Source organism: Mobula birostris, chromosome 6 (assembly GCF_030028105.1).
Source record: "Mobula birostris isolate sMobBir1 chromosome 6, sMobBir1.hap1, whole genome shotgun sequence".
In the NCBI taxonomy this organism is placed as follows: domain Eukaryota; kingdom Metazoa; phylum Chordata; class Chondrichthyes; order Myliobatiformes; family Myliobatidae; genus Mobula; species Mobula birostris.
The window spans coordinates 117,235,357-117,262,972 of record NC_092375.1 but is presented as its reverse complement, the minus strand read 5'-3'; the positions used below and the strand labels follow the sequence as shown (position 1 = coordinate 117,262,972).

The 27,616-nt window shown below is 49.8% G+C and overlaps 1 protein-coding gene across 10 annotated transcripts in view; it reads left to right on the top strand.

Annotated features, from left to right (window-relative positions):
• LOC140199300 (tensin-1-like) overlaps positions 1-27,616 on the top strand; it is a 416,856-nt gene that overhangs the window by 100,469 nt on the left and 288,771 nt on the right. For 2 of the 10 annotated variants that reach the window (XM_072261123.1, XM_072261122.1), the window contains exon 1: positions 8,284-8,378. The exons of the other annotated variants lie outside the window; for them this stretch is intronic. In XM_072261123.1, the coding sequence (XP_072117224.1) occupies positions 8,337-8,378 (42 nt within the window). In that variant the 5' untranslated portion in view covers positions 8,284-8,336. Of the gene's footprint in view, positions 1-8,283; positions 8,379-27,616 lie in introns of those variants that run through there. 10 annotated transcript variants of the gene reach the window in all.

The following is a 27,616-nucleotide window of genomic DNA, read 5'->3' as shown; positions in this document are numbered from 1 at the left end:
TCACCTTTCACCCTTAAGCTATGACCTCTAGTTCTGGCCTACACAATCTCAGTGGGAAAAGCCTGCTTTCAGTTACCCTATCTATACCCCTCATAATTGTATATACCTCTATCAAATCTCCTATCATCCTCCTTCACTCCAAGGAATAAAGTCTTAACCTATTCAACCTTTCCTTATAACTCAGGTCCTCAAGACCCAGCAACATCTTTGTAAATTTTCTCTGCACTCTTTCATTCTTATTGACATCTTTGTTGTAGGAAGGTGACTATCGCAAAGTAGGCCTCACCAACCTCTTTAATTGAGTGTTTTGGAGAGGTCACCAGGAAGGGATGTGAGGGCAGGCTGGAAGATGTCATCCATATGGACTTCAGTAAGGGTACTGGTGTTGGTTTATCACCGTCATGTGTACCGAGGTACCGTGAAGAGCTTGTCTTATATTCTCTTCATAAAGATCAGATGATTACGCAGTGTATTGAGGTAGAACAAGGTAAAACAATAACAGAATGCAGAATGAAGTGTTACAGTTACAGAGAAAGTGCTGAAGCTGGGCTTCTTTCTGGTTGATGTACAGGCAGAAATCCCCAGAGATGGGTCAGGAAACTCTCTCCACCCAGTCTCTTCCTATTTTGTTCCTTGACCAGCAGCATGCCACGTTCTTATTGGCTGAACTTTAATGAGGTTCCAGCAGCCACGGAAGAAAACTTTGCGTGACTACTGAGAGTTTTCTTAACCATTTAATGAGACAAGGGTTGAACAGTTGGATGCGTTACTGAGCCCATTCCAACTTCTTTATTAACAAGTGTGCATTCTCCCTGGATTGGAAGAGTTCAGTGAAAGTTTGCAAGGCTTTTGCCGGGACTTGAGGACGGGAATTACAAGGAAAGGCTGAGTGGGTTCGGACTTCATTCCCTAGTGTGCAGGAGGATGAGGGGAGATCTTGCAGAGGTATACAAAATCATAAAGTGTATAGGTAGGGTGAATGCATGCAGGCTTTTTCCATCAGGTTGGGTGAGACTAGATCTGGAGGTCATAGGTTTGGAGTACTGTGTGCAGTTCTGGTTGTCTACCTATAGGAGAGATATCAATCAATAACACCATAAGACATAAAAAGTGGAATTAGGCCATTTGGCCCATCGAGTTTGCTCTGCCATTCCATCATGACTGATTCATTATCCTTCCCAATCCCATTCTCCTGCCTTCTCCCTGTAAGCTTTGATGCCCTGACTAATCAAGAACCTATCAACCTCTACTTTAAATATACTCAATGACTTGGCCTCCAAAGCCATCTGTGGCAAAGAATTCACCACCCCCTGGCTAAAGAAATTCCTCCTCATCTCTGTCTAAATAGACGTCCCTTTGTTATGAGGCTGTGTCCTCTGGTCTTAGACTCCTAAGCTATAGGAACATCTTCTGCTTGTCCACTCTATCCAGGCCTTTAAATATTTGATAGATTTCACTGAGAATTTCCCCCATCCCCAGTTCAGTGAGTACAGACCCAAGACATCAAAAAAAAAAATCCTCATAGTTTAACCCTTTCATTCACAGGATCATCCTTGTGAACTTCCTCTGGACCCTCTCTAATGCCAGCAAATTTTTTTTCTTCGATAAGGGGGCCAAAACTGCTCACAATATTTCAAGAGTGGTCTGCCCAATGCCTTATAAAGCCCCAGCATCCCACACTTGCTCTTATATTCTAGTCCTCTCAAAATGAGTGCTAACATTGTATTTGCCTTCCTTGCCAATGACTTAGCCTGCAAGTTAACCTTTAGGGAATCCTGCGCAAGGACTCCCAAGTCCCTTTGCCCCTCTGATTTTAAAATTTCCTCTTCATTTAGAAAACAGCCTACACCTTTAATCCTTCTACCAAAATGCCTGACCATACACTTTCCTACACTATATTCCATCTGCCACTTCTTTGCCCTTTCTCCCAGCCTGTCTCAGTCATTGTGCAGAGTCCCTGTTTCCTCAACCCTACCTGCCCCTCCACCTATCTTTGTATCGTCCACAAACATGGGCACAAAACCATCAATTCCATCACCCAGATCATTGATTATAATGTGAAAAGAAGTTGTGTCAATACTGACCCCTGCAGAACACCACTAGTCTCCGACAGTCAACCAGAATAGCCCTTCTTTATTCCCACTCTTTGCCTCCCGGCAGGAAGCTAATGCCGTATCCATGCTAGTATCTTTCCTGTAATACCATGGGCTCTTACCTCGTTAAGGGCCTTCTAAAAATCCAAATAAACAACAACATTCACTAACTCTCCTTAGTCTATCTTCCCTGTTATTTCCTTAAAGAATTCCAACAGATTTATCAGACAATGTTGGTAAGGAAACCATACCAACTTTGGCCTACTTTATCATGTGCATCCAAGTACCACGAAACCTCATCCTTAATAATGGATTTCGACACCTTCCCATCAGGCTAACTGGCCTATAATTTCCTTTCTTCTGCCTCCCTCTCTTCTCAAAGAGTGAATAAGTTTGAAAGGGTGCAGAGAAAATTTACAAGGATTCTGCCAGGTCTTGAGAACCCGAGTTATAGGGGAAGGTTGAATAGGTTAAAACTTTATTTCCTGGAGCCCCTCAATTATTGCAGAAGTGCACCACCTCTGGGACCCATATGAATGGCATCAGTTCTATTGGCTTTCCGGAATGTAGCAGCACATTGACTCTGTTTGTAAGAATGGAAATGGATGCACAGTTTATTCTTGTAGATAATATTTTATTATGTAGTAGTACTAGGCTTTCATTGGTCAGGGTCGACCATGGCCGTTGTGCCTTAGCTGTCAGGATATGCAGGCCTGGGCAGTACGATATGGAGAGCAAGCTGTCGCCCATGTAGCAGGCTCCCCCTCTCCATGCATCTGATGAACCCAAAGGAACGGCGGAGGCCGATGCAGTTTGGCACCGGCAGTGATGCAGGAGTTGCCAGTCAGCGTTCAACTCGACATTGGACTGCCTTAGGAACTCCGGCTCAGGATTTTTCCCTTGGGATTTTACTCCTGAAGCCTTCCCCATGAGTGGGTATGGCCGCAAGGCAGCGGAAGTTTGAGATCAGAGTTTTTCTTCTCTGAGATAAGTTGCCAACCACAGCTGACCAGCCCTATCTGCCTGAAGTGACTGGCTTTACGGTGTCAATAACCCACCTTTGCCCCTTCTCCTGACAGTGGAAACGGTTCTGCCAGGCTTAGTGGCTAAGCCACACGTTAAGGCTAGGAACTGGACTCGGTTGTCAGAGGCAATTTGAGGCACATGCCACTGGGGGCATTTAATAGGTAGTGGGAGTTTATCCCCATTCCCACCCTGGGTACATAATGAATAAAGTTTATTTTTATTCCCTGGAGCATAGGAGATCGAGGGGAGATTTGATAGAGGTATACAAAATTATGAGGGGTATAGATAGGATAAATGCAAGCAGGCTTTTTCCACTGAGGTTGGGTGAGACTAGAATTCGAGGTCGCAAACACGAATTCTGCAGATGCTGGAAATTCAAGCAACACACATCAAAGTTGCTGGTGAATGCAGCAGGCCAGGCAGCATCTTTAGGAAGAGGTACAGTCGACGTTTCAGGCTGAGACCCTTCGTCAGGACACTTTGATGTGTGTTGCTAGAATTCGAGGTCACAGGTTAAGGGTGAAAGGTGAAATGTTTAAGAGGAATCTGAAGGAGCACTTCTTCACTCAGAGGGTGGTGAGAGTGTGGAATGAGCTGCCAGAGGAAGCGGTGGATGTGAGTTGAATGCAGCATATAAGGGAAGTTTGGTTAAGTTCAATTACAATGTCAAGTTCATTGTTATCTGACTGTACATATATTCAACCAAATGAAACAATGCTCCTCCAGACCATGGTGCACCCACAAAACATATATTACACACAATGCATATATCACACCCAGCACATAAAACAAAATAAGTTAAGCACAGGTAACAGGTAGATGGATGGGAGGGGTATGGAGGGGGATGGTCCAAGCGCAAGTTGATGGAAGTAGGCACAGAATAGATGGGCTGAAGGGCCTGTTTCTGTGTTGTAGTACTCAAATAACTCCATGGCCCTATGGTGGGATGAACTCTTGACCTCACAATCTACCCCGTTATGATCTGCAACTTACCGTCTACCTGCAGGGCACTTTCTCCGTAACTGTTACACTTGATTCTGCATTCTGTTTGTGTTTTCCCCGAGACTACCTCAATGCACCGTGCAGTGAACTGACCTATATGAACAGTATGCAAGGCAAGCTTTTCACTGTATCTCGGTACATGCGACAATAATAAACCAATTCCAACGAATTAATATTTACAGAGAAAGTACTCTGCTCTGGCATGGGAGAGTATGGTCCCAGTGTAGATGGGAAAAAGGCTGGCATGGAGAAGGAGGGCCGAGTGGCCTGTTTTTGTGACTCGATCAATGAATTTCAGAATTAGAATGAGGTTTGTTATCACTGACTTATATGATGTGAAATTGGCAAAGACATAAAAATCTGGAAGATAAGTAAGTTAATAGTGAGAAAAGGAATAATGAGGTGCTGGTCATAGATAGATAAATTGTTCAGAAATCTGATGGTGGAGGGGAAGAAAATGTGTTAGAAACATTGAATGTGTGTCTTCAGACTCCTGTACCTTCTCCCTGCTGGTGGCGATGAGGAGAGAGCTTGATCTGGGTGATGGGGGGTCCTTAACGACGGATGCTGCCGTTTTGAGGCAGAGTGTTTTGAAGACGTTTGTTCTCAGTGGAGGGGAGGTTAGTGCCCATGGTGGAGCAGGTTGGGTTTGCAATGCTCTGTGGCTTTTTGCAATCCCATGCACTGGAGCCTCCATGCTAGGGAGTGAGGCAAGCTGTCAGAATGCTCTCCGTGGTACATCTGAGGAACTTCCGTCGTTTCTGCTGTTGCTGAGGTCCAGTCAGTTCATCGAATCCCCAAGCGTCAGAGGAACTGATGAGGGGCAGAGGAAGGGTGAGTGCGCGCAGTCCTTTTCTCAGGGTTGGGAGTGAAGAACCGGGGGCACAGAGTTAAAGGTGTGAGGGGAGAAGTTTAATAGGAACCCAAGGGAGAACTTTTTCATGCAGTGGGTGGTGAGTGTATGCAACGAGCTGCCAGAGGAGGTGGCTGAGGTAGGTACAATAACAAAATTTCACAAGCATTTGGACAGGAAAGGTTTTGAGCCAAACCTGGGCAAATGGGATGAACTTAGATGGGAATTTAAAAACGCAAACACGAGGAAATCTGCAGATGCTGGAATTTCAAGCAACACATATGAAAATTGCTGGTGAATGCAGCAGGCCGGTCAGCATCTCTAGGAAGAGGTACAGTTGACGCTTCGGGCTGAGACCCCTCGTCAGGACGTTCACCAGCAACTTTTATGTGTGTAACTTAGATGGGAATCTTGGTTGACATGGAGTAGTTGTACTGAAGGGCCTGTTTCTGTGCCGTCTGAGTGTGCCTTTGGGTTGAATTTCCCATGTCCCCACTTGCCCACCACCCACCACCTGTTTCCCTTCCAACTATTGCCCATGTTTCCCCTGGCTTCCCCTCTCTGGGAGAACACTCCTCATCTTTCCCCTTCCCCCCTTCACCTTTCACCTTCCAGCTTGTACTCCTACCCCTCCCCACACCTCTTCCCCCTTCCTTCTCAGCCTGATGAAGGGCCTTGGCCTGAACCTTTATGTAATCTCCTCCACAGGTGCTGCTTGACCTGCTGAGTTCCTCCAGCATCTTACTAAAAATAAGCTGGACTTATTAAGAACATATAGAGAAACTTACAGATAAGTTTCTCTAACTTAGATAGGCACATGGATGATAGGAAAAAGCAGGTCTACGTAGGAGAGAAGGAGTAGATTTATCTTAGAGTGGGTTATAAGGTTGGCAGAACATGATGGGCCGAAGGGTTCGTACTGTGCTGTACCGTCCTGGGTTCGATGGACATGCTTCTGTTGTTGTGTGTGGGCGTGGCCCCCTCGGCAGCTCTTGCCTCGAGCAAACATCCCTTGTTGGTGAGCTTGTTTTCCCACTTGGCGTTGGCACTTCCCGTCATTTCTGCTCTGCGCACTGTTTGTTTTTGGTAGGAAGCAGTGTTCTGGACGGGAACATCAAAGTGGCCTCCAAGGAACCCTTGCAGCAGAATGCAAACAAGAGTTAAGCACTGTTAGCGGGGCCAGGAGGGCAAGGCAACACCTTGAGAGCAAGCGTTCAGAAGTGGCCCTCGGTGCCACTGGGGAAGTGAGTCACATGGGTGTGAACAGATGAGTGTGCAAGGTGGGTGGGGCCTGCATTGGTTGGGGCACACCAGAATGGTGTGTATCACATGGATCTGAGGAGGAGCAGCCTATTATGACCATAGGACATAGGAGCAGAATTAGGCCATTCAGCCCATTGAGTCCGCTCTGCCATTCCATCATGGCTGATTTGTTATCCCTCTCAACCCCATTCTCTTGTCTTTTCCCAATAACTTTTGATGCCCTGACTAATCAAAAGCCAATCAACCTCCACTTTAAATATATCCAATGACTTGCCGTCCACAACCATCTGTGGCAGTGAATTCCACAGGTTCACCAGCCACTGGCTAAAAAAAATCCCTCCTGATTTCTGTTCTAAAGGGACGTTCTTCTATTCTGAGGCTGTGCCCTCTGGTCCTAGACTCCCCCACAATAGGAAACATTCTCTCCCCCTCACTCCATCTAGGCCTTTCAAAATTCGATTGGCTTCAATGAGATCCCCGCTCATTCTTCTGAACTCTACTGAGTAAAGCTCCTGAAGTGGGAACCCACTCATTCCTGGAGTCATTCTCGTGAACCTCCTCTGGACCCTCGCCAATGCCAGCACATCCTTTCTTAGACAAGAGGCCCAAAACTGCTCACTATTCGCCAAGTGCGACCTGACCAGTGCCTTAGCAAGCCTCAGCATTACATCCTTGCTTTTAGATTATGAGGACACTCAGTCCTCGTTTATTGTCATTTAGAAATGCATATGTGCATTAAGAAATGATACAATGTTTCTCTGGAGTGATATCACAGAAAACAGGACAAACCAAAGACTAACACTGACAGAACCACATAATTATAACATATAGTTACAGCAGTTCAAAGCAATACCATAATTTGATGAAGAACAAACCATGGGCATGGTAAATAAAGTCTCAGAAGTCCCCGAGTCGATCGACTCCTGAGTCCCGAATAGCAGGCGGCAAAAGGGAGAAACTCCCTGCCATAAACCTCCAGGCACCGTTAACTTGCCGATGCCTTGGAAGTAGCCGACACTGAGTCCATCCGTCCAAAAACTTCGAGCCTCCAACCAGCCTCTCCGATACAGCCTCCCGAGCGCCATCCTCTGCTGATCACCTTTGACCTCATCCTGGCCACTGAAACAAGCAAAGCCGAGGATTTTGGAGCCTTCTGCTCCGGAGATTCGGGTTACCACACAGTAGCAGCAGCAGCGAAGCGGGCATTTCAAAAGTTTTCCAGATGTTCCTCCGTATTCTTACATCTGTCTCCATCAAATCAGAATTATGCACAGTCCCCTACTTGACAGATAACAGACATCATCACCAGAGAGGCCGCATGCGCTGTCGTCGCGCCGCCATCTTCTCCCCCTTATATTCTAGTCCTCTCAGAATGGACGCTAACGTTAAATTTCCCTTCCTTACCACCAACTCAACCTGCAAGTTAACCTTTAGGGAATCCTGCATGAGGGCTGCCAAGTCCCTTTACAGCTCTGAAATCTGAATTTGCTCCCCATTTAGAAAGTATTCTATGCCTTTATTCCTTCTACCAAAGTCCATGACCGTACACTTTCCAGCGCTGTGGGTTGGTGTGTCTATGGTCTAAGTGCAGATTAATGGGACTAGACAGAATAACGTTTTGGCATGAACTAGACGGGCCAAAGGGCCTGTTTCGGTGCTGTGATGCCCTTTGAGTCTAATCCCACTAAAGCCAAGGTCGGTCTGTATTGTGTGAGTGTGTGTGTGCGTGCCCATCGCACCAGAATGAGCCAGTAATGCAGCTGGTTCAGATGCCCATGTACACTTCTGTCTCCCTTTGGTGTGTGCTCGATAACTGTGTTTGGACCCCTGCCATGACTGTGCAGCGCTCGGGGGTGTGCAGGTGACCTGTGCACATTTTGGGTGGCATGTACACTCCCTGCTCGCGGGAACTCTGCACTTGCCAGCTGTGGCAGGAATGCGCTGTAAAATGCGAGCCAGACTTGAAAGGAAGCACATGCTAAGAGCCCTTTCGGGAGGGTGTGTGGAGCCGGGCTTCCTCTGTACTACAGCTTCAGCCAAAGCTGCGTCTGTGCGCAGAGCAGTCGCAAAACTGGCACCGAGCTGCAGCCCCAGCAATCATGCAGACATGGACAAGCATTGCTGAACCCTTCAGCTGCCAGGTAAATCATTCTTTTTCTCTTTAGGCATTGATTTACGCCTCACTTCCCAAAAGCAGGGAGCATCAGGGAGCAGTCTGCAGATTCAGCAAACGTTCCGCGATCTGGCCCTCTGCCATCTCCTAATTGAAGCAAATGGACATGTAGTTTTGCACTGGAGGTCGGCAGAACTCGACAAACGGGCAAAGGTTGGGAGGATGAGGCTGATGGGCTCGAGTTCTCATTGAGGCTTGCAGGAGTGGTCTCTGACCTGTTGGGGAACACCCTCTTCCTAACCTCCGGCCGGTCCTGGGTATCAGCCCAAGGCAACCACCCTTTGCCCCTGGACTGCAGTGACCGGGCTGCTTGGGGTGTGGTGGATGTTTTCTGTTTGGGAGAACTTCATACGAAGGTCAGTCTCACTGAAGGAGTCAGGGCAGTGGCTGGCTTGTTGCCCCTCTCTCTGCCATGCAGGAGTTACTTGGCAGTGGTCAGGACCCCGAATCCTAACAGATCGCACCCCCCCCCCCCAAGCCAGGAGGCACCGGTCAGTGATCGTGAGCGGGGACTTTGCTTGACTCCTCCACTTCTCTTTCAGCCAGGAGTCACTGTGATCAGGAGTAGGGGTCCTGGCAGGTTCTCCCTCTCTCACTCGAAGCCAGGAGTCACTGGGTCCTGGCTCCCGGTCGCTGACTTGACTCCTAGTTGGGTGTGGACATCTGTGAGATTGGACTTTGTGCAAACATTTCCCACACAGAGACATCCAGGAACCTTGCCTGACTGCTCTCTCACTGTAACTGTAATAAGAATGCGTTTAGCATACTTGTCTTTATTAGTGGAGGCAGTGAGAGGCTTTTAAATAGACACACAAATGTGAGGAAAATAAAAGGAAATGGACGTTGTATAGGCAGAAGAGATTAGTTTAGTTGGCCATTTGATTCCTAATTTAATTGGTTTGGGACAACATTATGGGCTGAAGGGCCTGTCCCTGGGCTGTGTTGTTCTCTGTTCTGATCTAATTCCTTCGTATGGCAGAGAAAGATTGGTGGTTTTCCTGCTGAAGATGCTTCCATTGGATAGGGTTCCTTTCCCTAACCCCCAGTATTAGTTTCAGACTTCCCTGTCCTCTCTCTCCCCCAGCCCCACCCTGCTCCCTCTGTCTACATTCTCCCTGCTCTCAGTCTGTTTCATTCACTACCTCCAACATCTTCCTTTCCAAAGAACAGATGACAAAGATGCTAGAAATCTAAAATAAAAAAAACAGAAAATTGGTAAATTGGTTTATTATTGTCAAATGTCAAAGAATACTACAGTACAGAAACAGGCTCTTTGGCCCACCTAGTCCATGCTGAAGTATTTTTCTGCCTAGTCTCTTCATCTTGCGCCTGGGTCTTAGCCCTCCATACCCCTCCAATCTGTGTACTTATCCAAACTTCTGCTAAACAATGAAATTGAACCCTCATCCACCACTTCTGTTCTGCATACACGACCTTTCACCCTAAAGCTATGACCTCTAGTTCAACCTCAGTGGAAAAAGCCTGCTCGCATTTACCTCGCCGTGCACCCCATCCATACAGATCAGATCATTACACGGTGCATTGAGGTAGAACAAGGGAAAACAATAACTGAATGCAGAATAAAGTGCTACAGTTACAGGGAAGGTGCCGTGCAGGTAGACAATAAAGTGCAAGGTCATAGTGATGTAGATGGTGAGGTGAAGAGTCTATCTTATCATATTAGGGAACTGTTCAAAAGTCTTATAATAGCGGGATGGAAGCTATTGTTGTTGCCTGGTGATACATGCTTTCAGGCTTTTGTACCTTCTGACCGATGGTCTTCGATTTACTGAGACAGTGTAGACAGAGTCCACGGAGGGGCGGCTAGTTCCTGTGATGTGCTGAGCTGCGTCCACACCTCTCCGCAGTTTCTTGCGATCACGAGCAGAGAAGTTGCAGTCCCAAGCCGTGGTGCCTCTGGATAGGGCGCCTTTTAAGGTGCATTGATAAATATTGGTAAAGGTCAAAGGGGACATGCCAAATTCCTTTAGCCTTCTGAGGAAATAGAGGCATTGGTGAGCTTTCTTGTTTGTGATATCAGCATGATTGGACCAGGACAGGATACGGGTGATGTTTGCTCCTTGGAACTGCGATAATCGTAGCGGAGACGTTGCTGCCTATGCTTAATGATTATGGTCTGTCGGTTAAGCCTGTCTGTTCTACGTTCTATGTTTTGTGTTCTATGCCCTAAGCAAGCTATCAAAGTGATTAACATAATGCTTTACAGCACCAGTATCAGCAAACGGAGTTCATTTCCCGCTGATGTCTGTAAGGAGTGTACATTCTCCCCGTGACCCTATTGGCTTCCTCCGGGTGCTCCGGTTTCCTCCCTTACTCCAAAGTCCTACAGGTTAGGCAATAGACAATAGGTGCAGGAGTAGGCCATTCAGCCCTTTGAGCCAGCACCACCATTCACTGTGATCACGGCTGATCATCCACAATCAGTACCCCGTTCCTGCCTTCTCCCCATATCCCTTCACTCTGTTGTCTTTAAGAGCTCTATCTAACTCTTTTTTGAAAGAATCCAGAGAATTCATCTCCACAGCCTGCTGAGGCAGAGCGCTCCACAGAGCCACAACCCTCTATGTGAAAAAGTTTTTCCTCAACTCCGTTCTAAATGCCTAACCCTTATTCTTAAACTGTGGCCTCTGGTTCTGGACTCCCCCAACATCGGGAGCATGTTTCCTGCCTCTAGCGTGTCCAATCCCTTAATAATCTTATATGTTTCAATCAGATCCCCTCTTATCCTTCTAAATTCCAGTGTATACAAGCCCAGTCGCTCCAATCTTTCAACATATGACAGTCCCGCCCTCCCGGGAATTAACCTTGTGAACCTCCGCTGCACTCCCTCAATAGCAAGAATGTCCTTCCTCAAATTGGAGACCAAAACTGTACACAATACTCCAGGTGTGGTCTCACCAGGGCCCTGTACAACTGCAGAAGGACCTCTTTGCTCCTATACTCAACTCCCCTTGTTACGAAGGCCAACATATCATTAGCTTTCTTCACTGCCTGCTGTACCTGCAATGCTTACTTTCAGTGACTGATGTACAAGGACACCTAGATCTCGTTGTACTTCCCCTTTTCCTAACTTGACACCATTCAGATAGTAATCTGCCTTCCTGTTCTTAGTAGGTTAACTAGTCATATGGGTGTAAGTGGACTGCGTTGCCTTGATGAACCAGGAGGCCTTGTACTGTGCTGTATCAAAGGTGCTATCTGACCTGCTGAGTTCCTTCAGTATTTTGTGAGTGTTGCAGATTTCCAGCTGGTAAACCTCTTGTGCTGTAGACTTGGACCCAGGGGACGCTGCCCTGTGGAGGCTCTGAAGCCAAAATGAAGGGCCTCGACCAAAGCTGTTGACTGTCTATTTCCACCCATAGATGCTGCCCGACCCACCGAGTTCCTTCAGGACTCTGTGTGTTGCCGTAGGTTCCAGCTTCCGTAGTTCATGGTGTCTCCTGCAGAGATGTTCCGGAGCTGGAACGTTTGACCTCCAATGCCCACAGCCGTCTTCCTAGGTGTCCCCCACACCTGCTGACCATCTCCTCACCCGTGGCAAAGGCTGGTGGGGGGGTGTGTTTGCTGCTCCATGAAAGCCCGGCTAGACCACACTTGAGTATGGAGTTCAGTTCTGGTCGCCTCACTGTGGGAAGAATGTCGAGGCATTAGGGAGGGTGCAGAGGAGATTTACCAGGATGCTGCCTGGATTAAGAGCATGTCTTGTCAGGATAGTTGAGTGAGCTGGGGCTTTTCTCTTTGGAGTGAAGGAGGATGAGAGCTGGCTTGATAGAGGTGTACACAATGATAAGAACATAGAACATGGAACATTGAGCACAGTTGAAGCCAGTGTAGCACTTTCCTCCCACAGGCTAAAGACAGACCAGTTTGTAGGTTAATTGGTCATTGCAAGTTGCCCGTGATTAGGCTGGAGTTAAACGGGTGGGTTGCTGGTGGTGTGGCTCGAAGGACTCGAATGGCCTGTTCTATGCTGTACCTCTGAATAACTAAACTAATTGTCATAGGTTGCACATACGGACTAGACAACACTGAGGCCATAATCATCTACACTCTATATGAACAGTCTTTTCCGCTGACTTCCTTGTGTCTTCTGACCAACGTTTTAAATCTGTGTGCCGTTTATTTTGCAGCTTGTCTGCTGGGGAAGTCCTTGGATGGGCTGGGAGCGTGTGGGATTGATTAATATTTGAACAATGTTCTTCAGGCTGAACAGGGCCTTATAAGTCGCAGAGAAACAGCGGCAGCCCAGATCCTCTCCTTGTATGGAAAGCAGGCGGTGGGTCTGCTTTCTGTACAGAACGACTCATCCAGGCAGATATAATTGCAACAAAAATTTAACCAGGTCTAAGCACTGACACAGTGACCCCCACACAGAATAATCAGTAATTCTGTACAGTTACACAGTGACTGGTTGTCGTCCTGAATAAACAGTGACACAGTACAGTTATACAGTGACTGGCCCTCGTATAGAATAATCAGTAATTCTGCCCGGTGACACAGTGACTGACCCTCAAACAGAGGGAGCTGGGTGCTCTACCATGTTCTATGTAACAACAAAACAGGTTACAGTGACTTACAAAGAGTTATTGGATGATAAGACAGTCCCTTGACCTCACAATCTACCTCGTTATGATCTCGCTCTTCCTCTGTAGCTTTAACACTCTATTCTGCATTGTTATTGTTTTACCTTTTTCCTTGATGTAGTGTGTCTGTATGAACTGGATGTTCACGGTATCTTTCATAAGTGACAATAATAAATAATATCAATACCAAGCTCAGGGAGATGGGTTGAGGAATGGCAAATAGATTTCAACTTAGATAAGTGTGAGGTGACATACAAGAGGCAGTCTGCAGATGTTGGAAATCCAAGCAACACACACAAAATGCTGGAGGAACTCAGCAGGACAGGTAGCATCTGTGGAGAAACGTCGACTGTACTTTTTTCCATAGATGCTGCCTGGCCTGCTGAGTTCCTGCTGCATTTTGTAAGTGTGAGGTGTTACATTTTGGACAGTCAAGCCAGGGTAGGACCTGTACAGTGAATGTGCGTGCACTGACAACGTTGTGGAACAGAGGGAGCTGGGAGTACAAGTGCAGAGTTAATGCAGAAAATCGACATCGAACAGTGCTGCACGGGACAGGTCGTTCAGCCCACACCGTTCTGCCAAGAGGTTCACTGAAAGCAGAGGGAGGTGAAGAAGGCATTTAGCACTGTACCCTTCATCAGTCAGAGTTTAGGGGTAGGAAATTATGTTGCAGTTGCATAGTGTATGTTGTTGGTAAGGCCACAAGTGGAATATTGTGTTCCGAGATGTTGACCAGCTGGAGAGGGTGCAGAAGTGTCATAAGGAGGTGGCTGGGAACGGACCCAAGTGCAAGACACAGACACTGAAGTACTAGGGACAGGACTAGGATACAGGGCGATGGCAAGGACATGGACACGAAAACCGGGAACCCAGAACAGGACTGGACAAAAGAGCTAGGAGCCCGGGCTTGGACTCTGAGCCAGAGACTGGACAAGGACCCAGTACCTGGGTCTTGCCTCTGGCTCGGACCCCAGAACTAGGCAAGAGCGTGGCTTGGCTGGCAGGCAGGGCGAGGCTGGAGACCTGAGGCGAGGCTGGAGGCCGGAGACTTGAGATGAGGGTTGAGACTAGAGGCTTGAGGCGTGGGGTCTTGAAGCTCCTCCTGAGCAGGGCGCGGTACACCTGGGCAGTGCTTGGATCTCCACCCGACGGAGGCGATGGACAGGAAGGGACAGAACCCACCGCAGGGTAACGGCAATCTGGCCTGACTTACCCGACGGAGGCAAGGGACAGGAGGGGACAGAACCCACCGCAGGGTAACAGCAATTTGGCCTGGCTTACCTAGCGGAGGCAAGGGACAGGAAGGGATAGAACCAACCGCAGGGTAATGGCAATCTGGCCTGGCTTACCCGACGGAGGCAAGGGACAGGAAGGGAGCTAGGTTCAGGGTAGCTCCAAGACAAGACTTCAGGTGAGACAAGGCAAGAGTTACCAGCAAGACAAGGCAAGGCTTCAGGCAATGCAAGACGAGACAAGAACTTCAGGCGAGGCGAGAGTTACCAGGAAGACAAGGCAAGGCTTCAAGCGAGGAAACAGAAGGCAGGGGAATGGATACAAGGAGTAAGGACAAGAACAATCCAGCAGCCATGCCCTGGTCTCTGAAGGTATTTATGCAGCCAGCCCCAACGAGAATCAGCTGCCTCAATTAGTGCTCAACAGGAACAGAAACAGGGTAGACAGGAAAACCTGGAACAAGGGTCGATGGACCGGACCGTGAACCAGAATGTGGACTTCACGGACCGGACCATGACAAGAAGAGACTTACAAGGATGCTGCTTGGACTATATGCCTCAAGAAGGCAGCATCCTCCACCATCTGGGATGTACACTTGTCTCATTACTACCATCAAGGAGGAACTACAGGACCTGAAGACATCTACTCAATGTTATGGGATCAGCTTTTTCGCCTCCACTGTCAGATTTCTAAATTGACCATGATCCCAAGAACTATACCTCATTTTTTGTACTATTTATTTGTTTATTTTTTTTGAATCTATAGTATACAGTGCTTTATGCTGCCACAAAACAATAAATTTCATGACATCTGTCAGTGATGATAAACCTGATTCAGATTCTGATAGGGGACCTGAGTTATAGGGAGAGGTTGACCACACGAGATCTTTATTCCCTGGAGAACAGCAGAACAGGGGGTGACCTCATAGAAATTATGGATAAAGTGGACGGTCATAGCCTTTTCCCCAGGGTTGGGGAGTACAAAACTAGAGGGCACAGATACAAGATAAGAGGGGAAAGATTTGAAAGGAACCTGAGAGGTAACTTCTTCACCCAGAGGGTGGAGAGTAGCTGGAATGAGCTTCCGGAGGGAGTGGTGGAGGTGGGTGCAATTGCAATATTTCCGAGGCATTTGGCCGCGTACATGGAGGGGAGGGGCTTGGAAGGTTAGGGGATGAATGCAGGCAGTTGGACTAGCAGTGGGAATGCTGTGGTCAGCATGGACTATTTGGGCCGAAGGGCCTGTTTCTGTGCTGTATTGCACTATGACTCAGGGAGCTGTTGCTTTTATTTCACTCGCCGCCATTATTGCTCCACCAAGAGCACAAGAGCATGGGAGAAGGATGATGCCACTTGGCCCCTCTGTCCTGCCCTATCCATCATCAGCATGTTCATGGCTGATTTCACCTCCTCTTCTCTACCAGTTCCCCATAACCCTCAACCCCTGAATCTTTCTGACATTTATCTGTAACCATACATCCAACAATCCGGTCTCCACTACCCTCGGAGGCAGAGATTTCCGGAGATTAACCTCCCTCTGACTGAAGACATTTCTACACATCTCAGTGTTAAGTGGCCAGATCCTTATTCAGGGTCTGTGTCCCATGTTTGCGACTCTCCCTCCGGTGGGAACATCTGAAAATCTTCCCCGTCAAACCCTCCCTCAGGAGCTTAAAGATGAAAGATAAAGATAAAGAGTAAAGAACAGCTTTATTTGCCACATGTACATCGAAACATCAAAACATGCAGAGAAATATGTTGTTTACGTCACATCAAATCAACGAGGATTGTCCTGGGCAGCCCAAAAGTGTCGCAACGCTTCCGGCGCCAACGTAACGTGCCGCAACTTACTAACCCCAACCCGTACATCTTTGGAATTGGAATGGAGGCAACTGGAAACCCACGTGGTCGTGGGGAGACTGAACAAACTATAGACAGCAGTGGGATTCGAATCCTGAATTTACAGCTGGTGGTGTTAAAGCATTACGCTAGCTCCTAGGCTACTAGCTTTTATCTGTGTGAATAAAGTCATTCCTCATTCTCCTAACCCCGGGAAACATCAGGAAGGAGGTAGAGGAGCCTCAGGACCCACACCACCAGATTACTACCCCTCAACCATTAGGCTCTTCAACCAGAGGGGATAATTTCACTGAAAATGTTCCTACATCCTATGGACTCACTTTCAAGGACTCTTCATCTCACGTTTTCGATATTTATTGCTTATTTATTTATTATTATTCTTTCTTTCTTTTTCCTTTGTATTTACACATCTTGTTGTCTTTTGCACACTGGTTGTGCGTCCTGTCGGGCCTGTCATTGATTCCATTATGTCTCTGGGATTAACTGTGTACGCCTGCAAAAAATGAGTCTCAGGGTCGTAGATGGTGACGTATATGTACTTTGATAGTAAATATACTTTGAACTTTGAATACAGACCCAAAATGACCAGCCTCTCTTGTTAGGCCAACCCTCTCGCCCTAGGAATGACGCTGGCGAATCTCCTTCTGACTGCTCCCGGTGTTACTACCTCCTTTGCGCAGGAAAGCTGACCAGGACCGTGCCCTTCCAGATGTGGCTTCACTGACTCCCCGTAGAACTGAAACATGACCTCCCTGTTCCAAAACTCCACCCCCCTTCACAAGAAAGGGAACCGTTCAGTAGCCCGCTAACAATGAAGTAGAAGCTGTCCTTGAGCCTGTTTTCAGGCTTTTCTATCTTCTGCCCGAGGGGAGAGCAGGGAAGAGACACTGTCCAGGGTGCGGTCTTTAACTATGCTGGCTGCTTCACCGAGGCAGTGAGTAGTGTAGACAGACTCCAGAGAGTGGAGCTGATTTCTTTGACTTGCTGAGCTGTGTCCACAGTTTCTTGCAGTCGTGAGCAGAGAAGATGTCATACCAAACTGAGGTGCATCCAGATGGGATTCTTTCTGTGGTGCGTCAATAAAATACCGTACGAGTTGACAGGGACATACCAAATTTCTTCAGCCTCCTGAGGAAGTAGAAGCCTTGCTGAGCTTTCTTCACGTTGATAAGAACGTGTTTGGTCCAGGGCAGGCTGCTGGTGATGTTCGCTCCCAGGAACTTGGAGCTTTCAACCTTCAGAACCTCAGCACCATCGAAGTAGACAGGAGCATTTCCCCTTCCTGAAGTCCACGACCAGCTCTTCTGTTTTGTTGACATGCAATGCCCAGGTTTTTGATCTTCCTCACCCACACTGAGGAACCAGTAGCCCCATGGAGCAGGACTAGATGCCCCTGTGTGGGGCAGTAATTAGTCACAGTGTCACAGAGTACCACAGCACAAAAGCAGGTTCTTTGACCCATTTAATCTGAGCTGAATTGCCCTTCTGCCGTCCCATTGACCTGCATCCAGACCATAGCCCTCCAAACCCTCCCATCCTTGTGCCTATCCAATTTCTCTTCAAGCTTGCAATTCAACCCGCACCCACCACTTCTGTCAGCAGCTCATTTCACCCTTGCACCACCCTCTGGGTGAAGAAGTTCTCCCTCATGTTCCCCTTAAACATTTCACCTTTCACCCTTAACCTACGACTTCCAGACTTACCCAACCTCAGAGGAAAAATCCTGCTTGCATTCACCCTATTTATACCCCTCTTGATTTTGTGTACCTCTATCAATCTCCCCTCATTCTCCCACACACCAGGAATAAAGTCCTGATCTCGCCAATAACTCAAGTCCCGACAACATCCTTGCAAATTTTCTCTGTACTCTCAATCTTGTTGATATCCTTCCTGTAGATCAGTGACCAGAATTGCTCAGAATGCTCCAAATTTGGACTCATTTGACGAATCTGCCCAACTGATTCAAATTTGGTCTAATTGGCCCAGGGGCATATGATTTGCTTCTCTCAGTGAATGTAAGCGGAAACTGTGTGTGTGGGGAGGGGGCGGTGTTTGGACGTGCTGTGGGGGAACAGAGGGATGTGATGACTTGGCTACAGAAATGGTAGGAGAATCTACTGGGATTCAATGGCATTAAAGGAAGGTCAATAAACAATCTTAGGGCGAGATCTGACCCCATACCAGAGAATTTGGAATGTAAAAACTTTGGAAACAGGAGCAGGAACAGACTGTTTGCCCTTCTTGACCACTCACAGCCGATTTCCTACCTCGGTGCTATCCTCATTTATTTATAGAGCAGTACCACACAGATACAGGCCCTTTGGCCCAAGCTCTCCATGCTGACAGCTCACCCCAATTTCCTGTGTTTGGCACATATCCAAAGGCATACAGATTTGTAGGTCAATTGGTCACATGGATATAATTGGGTGACAGTAACAGACCTGTTACTGTACTGTGTCTTTAAATAACTAAAATAAAATAAAATAAAGCAATACAACATGGACACAGGCCTTGTGGCCCAACCAGTCCATGCTGACCAGAGTTTTTACCCAGCTAGTCCCAATTTTCTACATTCAGTCCATCTCCCTCCAAGCCCCACCAATTGATGTACCTACCCAAGTTCTTCTTAGATGTTATTATTGTCCCTGCCTCAGCCACTTCCTCTGACAGCTCTCACCGCTCTGACACACTCACGGTTCTCTGGCCCTCATCTCCCTCTCATCAGAAGTTGATGCACTGTAGTTTTGGAGTCCTATCCTCTGGGGAAAGGACAGTACCAATCCCCCTTATCTATGCTTCTCATCACTTTAAGCATTTCTGTGAGGTTGCCCCTCATTCGCTGGCATTCCAAGCCCCTCCCTACAACTCAAATCCTAGTGTTGGCATCATCCTCATAAAGTTTCTTTGCACACTTCCCAGTGTAACCACGTCTTTCCTATGACAGGGTGACTAAGACTGTACGCAGTACTCCAAGTGTGGCCTCACCAACAACTTGTGTAACAGCAACACAACGTCCCAGCTTCAGTACCAGCTGCCCTTCCTGTTCACATATCTCTCATATAGAGGGTGTGGAGACGATGGTCCAGGTGCTGGTCGAAGGGACCAGGCAGATTAATAGTTGGGCATGGACTAGATGGGTCAAAGGCCCTGTTTCTGTACTGTAGTGCTCTATCATTCTCTCACAAGGACCAAGTCACTGGAGGAACTCTGCGGGTTGGGCAGCATCTGTGGAGGGAAATGGACAGCCAGTGTTTCAGCTTGAGACCCTTGCTGTGGGCTGGATTTCTCCACTTCCCTCCATAGACGCTGTCTGACCCACTGATTTCCTCCAGGGTCTTGTTTCTTGCTCCAGATTCCAACATCAGCAGTTTCTGCTGTACCCTCAATTCCTTTAACATCCAGAAATCTATCAGTCCCTTTTCTGAGCGGACAGCAGCTGAACCCCCACAGCCTCGGCAAGAAAGGGTTCCGAAGTTCACCAGCCTCTGAGTCAGGGAATTGCTCTTCATCAGACCCCTAATTCTGAGTCTCCTGGTCCTTGACTCTCCTCCATCCTCCCTGTATCCAGCCGTGCTCCTGCCTCCTCCTCTTAACCTTTGGCGTGCGTTTCCTACGTTCATAAAGCAATATAGCGTGGATTCAGGCCCTTCGGCCCAACCAGTTCAGGCTGGCCATGATGCCCACCCAGCTAGTCCCACTTTCCTGCAATAAATCCCTCTAAACCTCACCCCTCCTTCCACCTGTCCAACAGCTTCTTCAATGATACTGTTCTACCTGTCTCAACCACTTCCTCTGCCAGCTCGTTCCACACACTCACCACTCTCTGTGTGAAAAAATTGACCCTCGAGGGCATAAAGCGGCTTCCCTTCCTCCACCACCAGCACTGCCCTCAACTGCATCTCTTTCATTTCATTCACGTCTGCTCTTACCCCCATCCTCCCGCCACCCTACCAGGGATAGGGTTCCTCTTGTTCTCAACCACCACCCCACCAGCCTCCATGTCCAGCACATAATTCTCCGGAACTTCCACCATCTCCAATGGGATCCCACCACCAAACACATCTTTTCCTCCCCCCCCCCCCACTTTCTGCTTTCCGCAGAGATTGCTCCCTACGTGACTCCCTTGTCCATTCGTCCCTCCCCACTGATCTCCCTCCTGACACTTATCCTTGCAAGTGGAACAAGTGCTACACCTGCCCTACACCTCCTCCCTCACTACCATTCAGAGCCCCAAACAGTCCTTCCAGGTGAGGCCATACTTCACCTGCGAGTCTGTTGGGGTCATTTGCTGTGTTCGGTACTCCCGGTGGGGCCCCCTGTACGTTGGCGAGACCTGGCGTACATTGGGGGACTGCTTCACCGAGAACCTAGGGTCCATCCGCCAAAACAAACAGGATCTCCCAGTGGCCACCCATTTGAATTCCACTTCCCATTCCTATTCCAATATGTCCATCCATGGCCTCCTCCACCGTCATGATAATGCTGCACTTAAGTTGGAAGACACCTATATTTCGTCTGAGTAGCCTCCAACCTGATGGCATGAACATCAATTTCTCTAACTTCTGTTATTGCCCCCCCTCCTTCACCATTTCCCATCCCCTTTTCCCTCTTACCTCATCTCCTTGCCCGCCCATCGCCTCCCTCTGGTGCTCCTCCCCACTTTTCTTTCTTCCATGGCCTTCTGTTTCTTTCTCCAATCAACTTCCAGGCTCTATACTTCACCTCTCCCCCTCCTGGTTTCACCTATCACATGGTGGTTCTCTGTCCCCTCCCCCCCACATTTTCAATCTACTCCTCAGCACTTTTCTCTCCAGTCCTGCCAAACGGTTTCAGCCCAAAACTTCGACTGTACTTTTTTCCACAGATGCTGCCTGGCCTGCTGAGTTCCTCCAGCATTTTGTGTGTGTTGCTCATTTTTCTAAACTCCAGCAAGTACAGGCCCAGAGCCATCGAATGCACCTCATACTTTAACCCAGTCGCAGTCTGCTCTGTGTCTCCCCATATAGCAAACCCTGCCATCCATCCCTGGGCGTACCCCCCCCCCCCCCGTACCCCAGTCCAGATGAAAGGTCTCAGCTGAATATGCTGACTGTCTATTTCCCACCATGGATGCTGCTTGACCTGCCGAGTTCCTCCCAGTTTGTGTGTTGTTCCAGATTCCTACATCTGCAGTCTTGGCCTTTCCTGGAACTAGCCTGGTGAATCTCTGCTGTATTCCTTCTATGGAAAGTGTACAGAACACAGAACACAGAGCTCTGTAAACATTACCATTTACCACAAGTCCAGATGACATTAAAGCAGTGTCACTGGCCTCTTGAATCTGCTCTGTCATATCATCATAGCTGATTTATTATCCCTCTCAACCCCATTCTCCTGCCTTCAGCCCTGACAACCTGACTAACCAAGCACCTATCAGACTTTAAATATATCCAGTGAGTTGGCCTCCACAGATTCACCAGCCTCTGGCTAAAGAAATGTCTGTTCTAAAGGGACATCCTTGTATTGAGAGGCTGTGCCTATAGAGAGGAATAAACGGGTGACCCTTGCCCTCTCAACCCCTCTCGGGTCACCTCTCGGTCCCCTGCATTTGAAAGAACGAAGTGCTCTTCCCGTTCGGCATCTCCCTGCAGCTCAGTCCTGACCGGGCACAATTCCCTTCCTAACCCCCAGAAGTGAAATGCCAATCGAAAGGAGGGTGGGGGTCATCGCCTTGCTGCTGCTTGTGCGTGGGAGGGGGTATCTGGGGGGCTTTGGGGTTCTAATGTTTAACTCTCATTCATTTTTGGGGCACTCCTCTGTTTTCATGGATGTTTGTGAAGAAAAAGAATTTCAGGATGTATGAGGGGTGATTGATAAGTTCGTGGCCTAAGGTAGAAGGAGCCAATCTTAGAAAACCTAGCACATTTATTTTTCAACATAGTCCCCTCCTACATGTACACACTTAGTCCAGCGGTCGTGGAGCATACGGATCCCTTCTTTGTAGAAATGGTCCACAGCAGGGGTGATTGATAAGTTCGTGGCCTAAGGTGGAAGGAGATGAGTTATACAGCTCTTGTTACATGCTCGTGCAATTCAACTCTTTGAGTGAAAATGCAGAAAGTTTGAAGTTAATAACTCATCTCCTTCTACCTTAGGTCACAAACTTATCAATCACCCCTGCTGTGGACCACTTTCTGGAGGTCCAAGACACTGACTTCTACAAAGAAGGGATCCGTATGCTCCACGACGGCTGGACTAAGTGTGTAAATGTAGGAAAAAATAAATGTGCTGGGTTTTCTAAAATTGATTCCTTCTACCTTAGGCCACGGACTTATGAATCACCCCTCGTATATTGTATACAATTCTCTGACATTCAGTGTACCTATTGAAGCATTGAATGCAGGAGAGCATGCAGGACAATTTCACTGATAGCAGTTCATGCAGATGTACAATGGAACCGAATGCTGCTCTCACCTCGACCTTGATCTCTTGCCTGCTTGGTGGGAGAGACGGGTGAGGAATCCTCCCAACAGGCTGCTGGCTTGTGCACAGGTGTCAGGAGGTGAGTCATTCACCACAGAGGCCCCAGCCCGTGACTAGTCCTACAGTTTTGTTGCCCGTGCGTGGGTTATTCATTGAATATTGGAGATAGCTTATTGGTTTATCGTATCCACACGTACCGAGATACAGTGAGCGACTCCTGTTTGCCGACCCCCCCAGACACATCATTCCATTCGTAGGCACGTCGAAGGAGCACAAAGGGGAAAGAGAATGCAGAATATAGAGATATAGATACAGACAGGGCGGACAGTGAGGAGCAGTAGGCTGAGGGACTGAGACTTGACCGTTATTCCATAAGGAGTCTTGTTCATGATCGTGGTTGCGGTTCTGCTGGACACTGTGGACATGATGTGATGGTGCCGTAACATGTGGTGACACTGGTGGGCTGCCCTAAGGTTGGTAATGTGTATTTTTCCATGTGTGACACATGTGGTAAGTAAGTGAATCTCAATCTGCATCTGGTAACAGAGGGGAGGAGCTGTCCTTCAGCTAGTTGGTACGTGCTTTCAGGGTTTTGTATCTTCTGCCCGAAGGGAGAGGAGGGAAGAGGGATTGGCCTGGTGGGAGGAGTCTTTGATTATCTTGGCTGCTTTACTGAGGCAGTGAGAGTTGTACAGAGTCCATGGGGGGAAGGCTTGTTTGTGTGATAGTCATGCCTGGAACAGACGGCCGGGCGCGCGGTGGAAGCAGACGGTGATGATGGCGGTTCAGAAGCTGTCAGGCCGACAAGTGATTGTGCAGGGAGATGGGTCACTTGCAGGCATCATTATGGATTTTTCTGACATCATATTTGGAATAAGTGGCCCAGGCCGAATGGCCTGATCCTGTGTTGTACTGTTCAATCTGCTATGTGAGGTGAAAGTAGTTTAATTACTGTCACTGGGGGATGGTCCCACACACACACTGACCCTTACTGGGGGACGGTCCCACACAGACACACTGACCCTCACTGGGGGACAGTCCCACGCACACACTGACCCTCACTGTGGGACGGTCACACACACACACACACACACACACACACACACACACACACACACTGACCCTCACTGGGGGCGGTCCCACACACACACACTGACCCTCACTGGGGGACGGTCCCACACACACACTGACCCTCACTGGGGGACAGTCCCACACACACACTGACCCTCACTGGGGGACGATCCCACACACACACACTGACCCTCACTGGGGGACGGTCCCACACACACACTGACCCTCACTGGGGGACAGTCCCACTCACACACACTGACCCTCACTGGGGGACCGTCCCACGCACACACTGACCCTCACTGTGGGACGATCCCACACACACACACTGACCCTCACTGGGGGACGGTCCCACACATACACTGACCCTCACTGGGGGACAGTCTCACGCACACACTGACCCTCACTGGGGGACAGTCCCACGCACACACTGACCCTCACTGTGGGACGGTCACACACACACACACACACACACACACACACACGCACACTGACCTTCACTGGGGACGGTCCCACACACACACTGACCCTCACTGGGGGACGATCCCACACACACACACTGACCCTCACTGGGGGACAGTCCCACACACACACTGACCCTCACTGGGGGACAGTCTCACGCACACACTGACCCTCACTGGGGGACAGTCCCACGCACACACTGACCCTCACTGTGGGACGGTCACACACACACACACACACACACACACACACACACGCACACTGACCTTCACTGGGGACGGTCCCACACACACACTGACCCTCACTGGGGGACGGTCTCACACACACACTGACCCTCACTGGGGGACGGTCCCACACACACACTGACCCTCACTGGGGGACAGTCCCACGCACACACTGACCCTCACTGTGGGACGGTCACACACACACACACACACACGCACACTGACCCTCACTGGGGACAGTCCCACACACACACTGACCCTCACTGGGGGACGGTCTCACACACACACTGACCCTCACTGGGGGACGGTCCCACACACACACTGACCCTCACTGGGGGACAGTCCCACACAAACACACACACTGGCCCTCACTGGGGGACAGTCCCACACACACACACACACACACTGACACTCACTGGGGGACGGTCCCACACAGACACACTGACCCTCACTGGGGGACAGTCCCACGCACACACTGACCCTCACTGTGGGACGGTCACACACACACACACACACACACACACACACACACACGCACACTGACCCTCACTGGGGACGGTCCCACACCCACACTGACCCTCACTGGGGGACGGTCCCACACACACACTGACCCTCACTGGGGGACGGTCCCACACACACACTCTGACCCTCACTGGGGTCAGTCCCACACATACACTGACCCTCACTGGGGGACAGTCCCACACACACACACACACACTGACCCTCACTGGGGGACAGTCCCACACACACACTGACCCTCACTGGGGGACAGTCCCACGCACACACTGACCCTCACTGTGGGACGGTCACACACACACACACACACACACACTGACCCTCACTGGGGGACGGTCCCACACACACACTCTGACCCTCACTGGGGTCAGTCCCACACACACACTGACCCTCACTGGGGGACGGTCCCACACACACACTGACCCTCACTGGGGGACAGTCCCACGCACACACTGACCCTCACTGTGGAACGGTCACACACACACACACACACACACACACACACACACACACACACACACTGACCCTCACTGGGGACGGTCCCACACACACACTGACCCTCACTGGGGGACAGTCCCACACAAACATACACACTGGCCCTCACTGGGGGACAGTCCCACACACACACACACACACTGACCCTCACTGGGGGACGGTCCCACACAGACACACTGACCCTCACTGGGGGACAGTCCCACGCACACACTGACCCTCACTGGGGTACGGTCTCACACACACACTGACCCTCACTGGGGGACGGTCCCACACATACACTGACCCTCACTGGGGGACAGTCCCACACACACACACACACTGGCCCTCACTGGGGGACAGTCCCACACACACACACACACACTGACCCTCACTGGGGGACGGTCCCACACAGACACACTGACCCTCACTGGGGGACAGTCCCACGCACACACTGACCCTCACTGTGGGACGGTCTCACACACACACACACACACACACACACACACACACACACACACACTGACCCTCACTGGGGACGGTCCCACACACACACTGACCCTCACTGGGGGACGGTCTCACACACACACTGACCCTCACTGGGGGACGGTCCCACACACACACTGACCCTCACTGGGGGACAGTCCCACACAAACACACACACTGGCCCTCACTGGGGGACAGTCCCACACACACACACACTGACCCTCACTGGGGGACGGTCCCACACAGACACACTGACCCTCACTGGGGGACAGTCCCACGCACACACTGACCCTCACTGGGGGACGGTCCCACACATACACTGACCCTCACTGGGGGACAGTCCCACACACACACACACACACACACACACACTGACCCTCACTGGGGGACGGTCCCACACAGACACACTGACCCTCACTGGGGGACAGTCCCACGCACACACTGACCCTCACTGTGGGACGGTCACACACACACACACACACACACACACACACACACACACACACACGCACACTGACCCTCACTCGGGACGGTCCCACACACACACTGACCCTCACTGGGGGACGGTCTCACACACACACTGACCCTCACTGGGGGACAGTCCCACGCACACACTGACCCTCACTGTGGGACGGTCACACACACACACACACACACACACACACACACACACACGCACACTGACCCTCACTGGGGACGGTCTCACACACACACTGCTGACCCTCACTGGGGGATGGTCCCACACACACACTGACCCTCACTGGGGGACGGTCCCACACACACACTCTGACCGTCACTGGGGTCAGTCCCACACATACACTGACCCTCACTGGGGGACAGTCCCACACACACGTCCCACACACACACACACACACACTGACCCTCACTGGGGGACAGTCCCACACACACACACACACTGACCCTCACTGGGGGACAGTCCCACACACACACTGACCCTCACTGGGGGGACAGTCCCACACACACACTGACCCTCACTGGAAGACGGTCCCACACACACACTGACCCTCATTGGGGGACGGTCCCACACACACACTGACCCTCACTGGAAGACTGTCCCACACACACACTGACCCTCATTGGGGGACGGTCCCACACACACACTGACCCTCACTGGGAGAGGGTCCCACACACACACTGACCCCCACTGGGATTCATCTTTAGGACCTGCCAGCTGTCTACACCTCCATCTGACCCTAAATCTGTCAGTGATAAGGGCTGTTTCTGCTTCAGCCTCTGTCTCTCCACCTCCATCCCTGCCCTCTTCTTCATCCCGACCCCTTGTTCATCCCGACCCCTTGTTGTTCTCCTGCTTGGCACTAACTCAGTTTATTCCTGTATCGAGCAAGGGAAATCTCCCAGCCTCTCCTTTCCCCTCTCCTTGGTTCTTTACATACCCATATATAGTGCTGGTTTGTTGGTGTTCCTGCTCTTGTTTGTGAGCTCGGGCTGGAAGAACCAAAGCAGGCAGCAGGGAATGTTCAGGCTGGGACCTCTCGGTGCTGGTTGGACATTGTGGAGGGAGGTTAACTCTTTCCTGACTGCGGGCTGTGCCTGGGGTCTGGCTTGGCGCCGGTCGGAAGCCAGGCCAGGTTTAGAAAGCTGGTTGCCGGAGGGGTTTTGCATGGCTGCCCCTTTGCTCTGGGATTGGCTGAGCTGAGTTCACTAACAACGCGCAGAGGGCATGGTAAGAGCCCTCCCTTTCTCCACGCCAAGCTTCCACCGCCTTCTGCGCGGAGGTAGAGGGGCCCGTGGCTCCAGGGTCACAGCACGCCTCCTGGTGTTGTTCTGTGGGGCTGT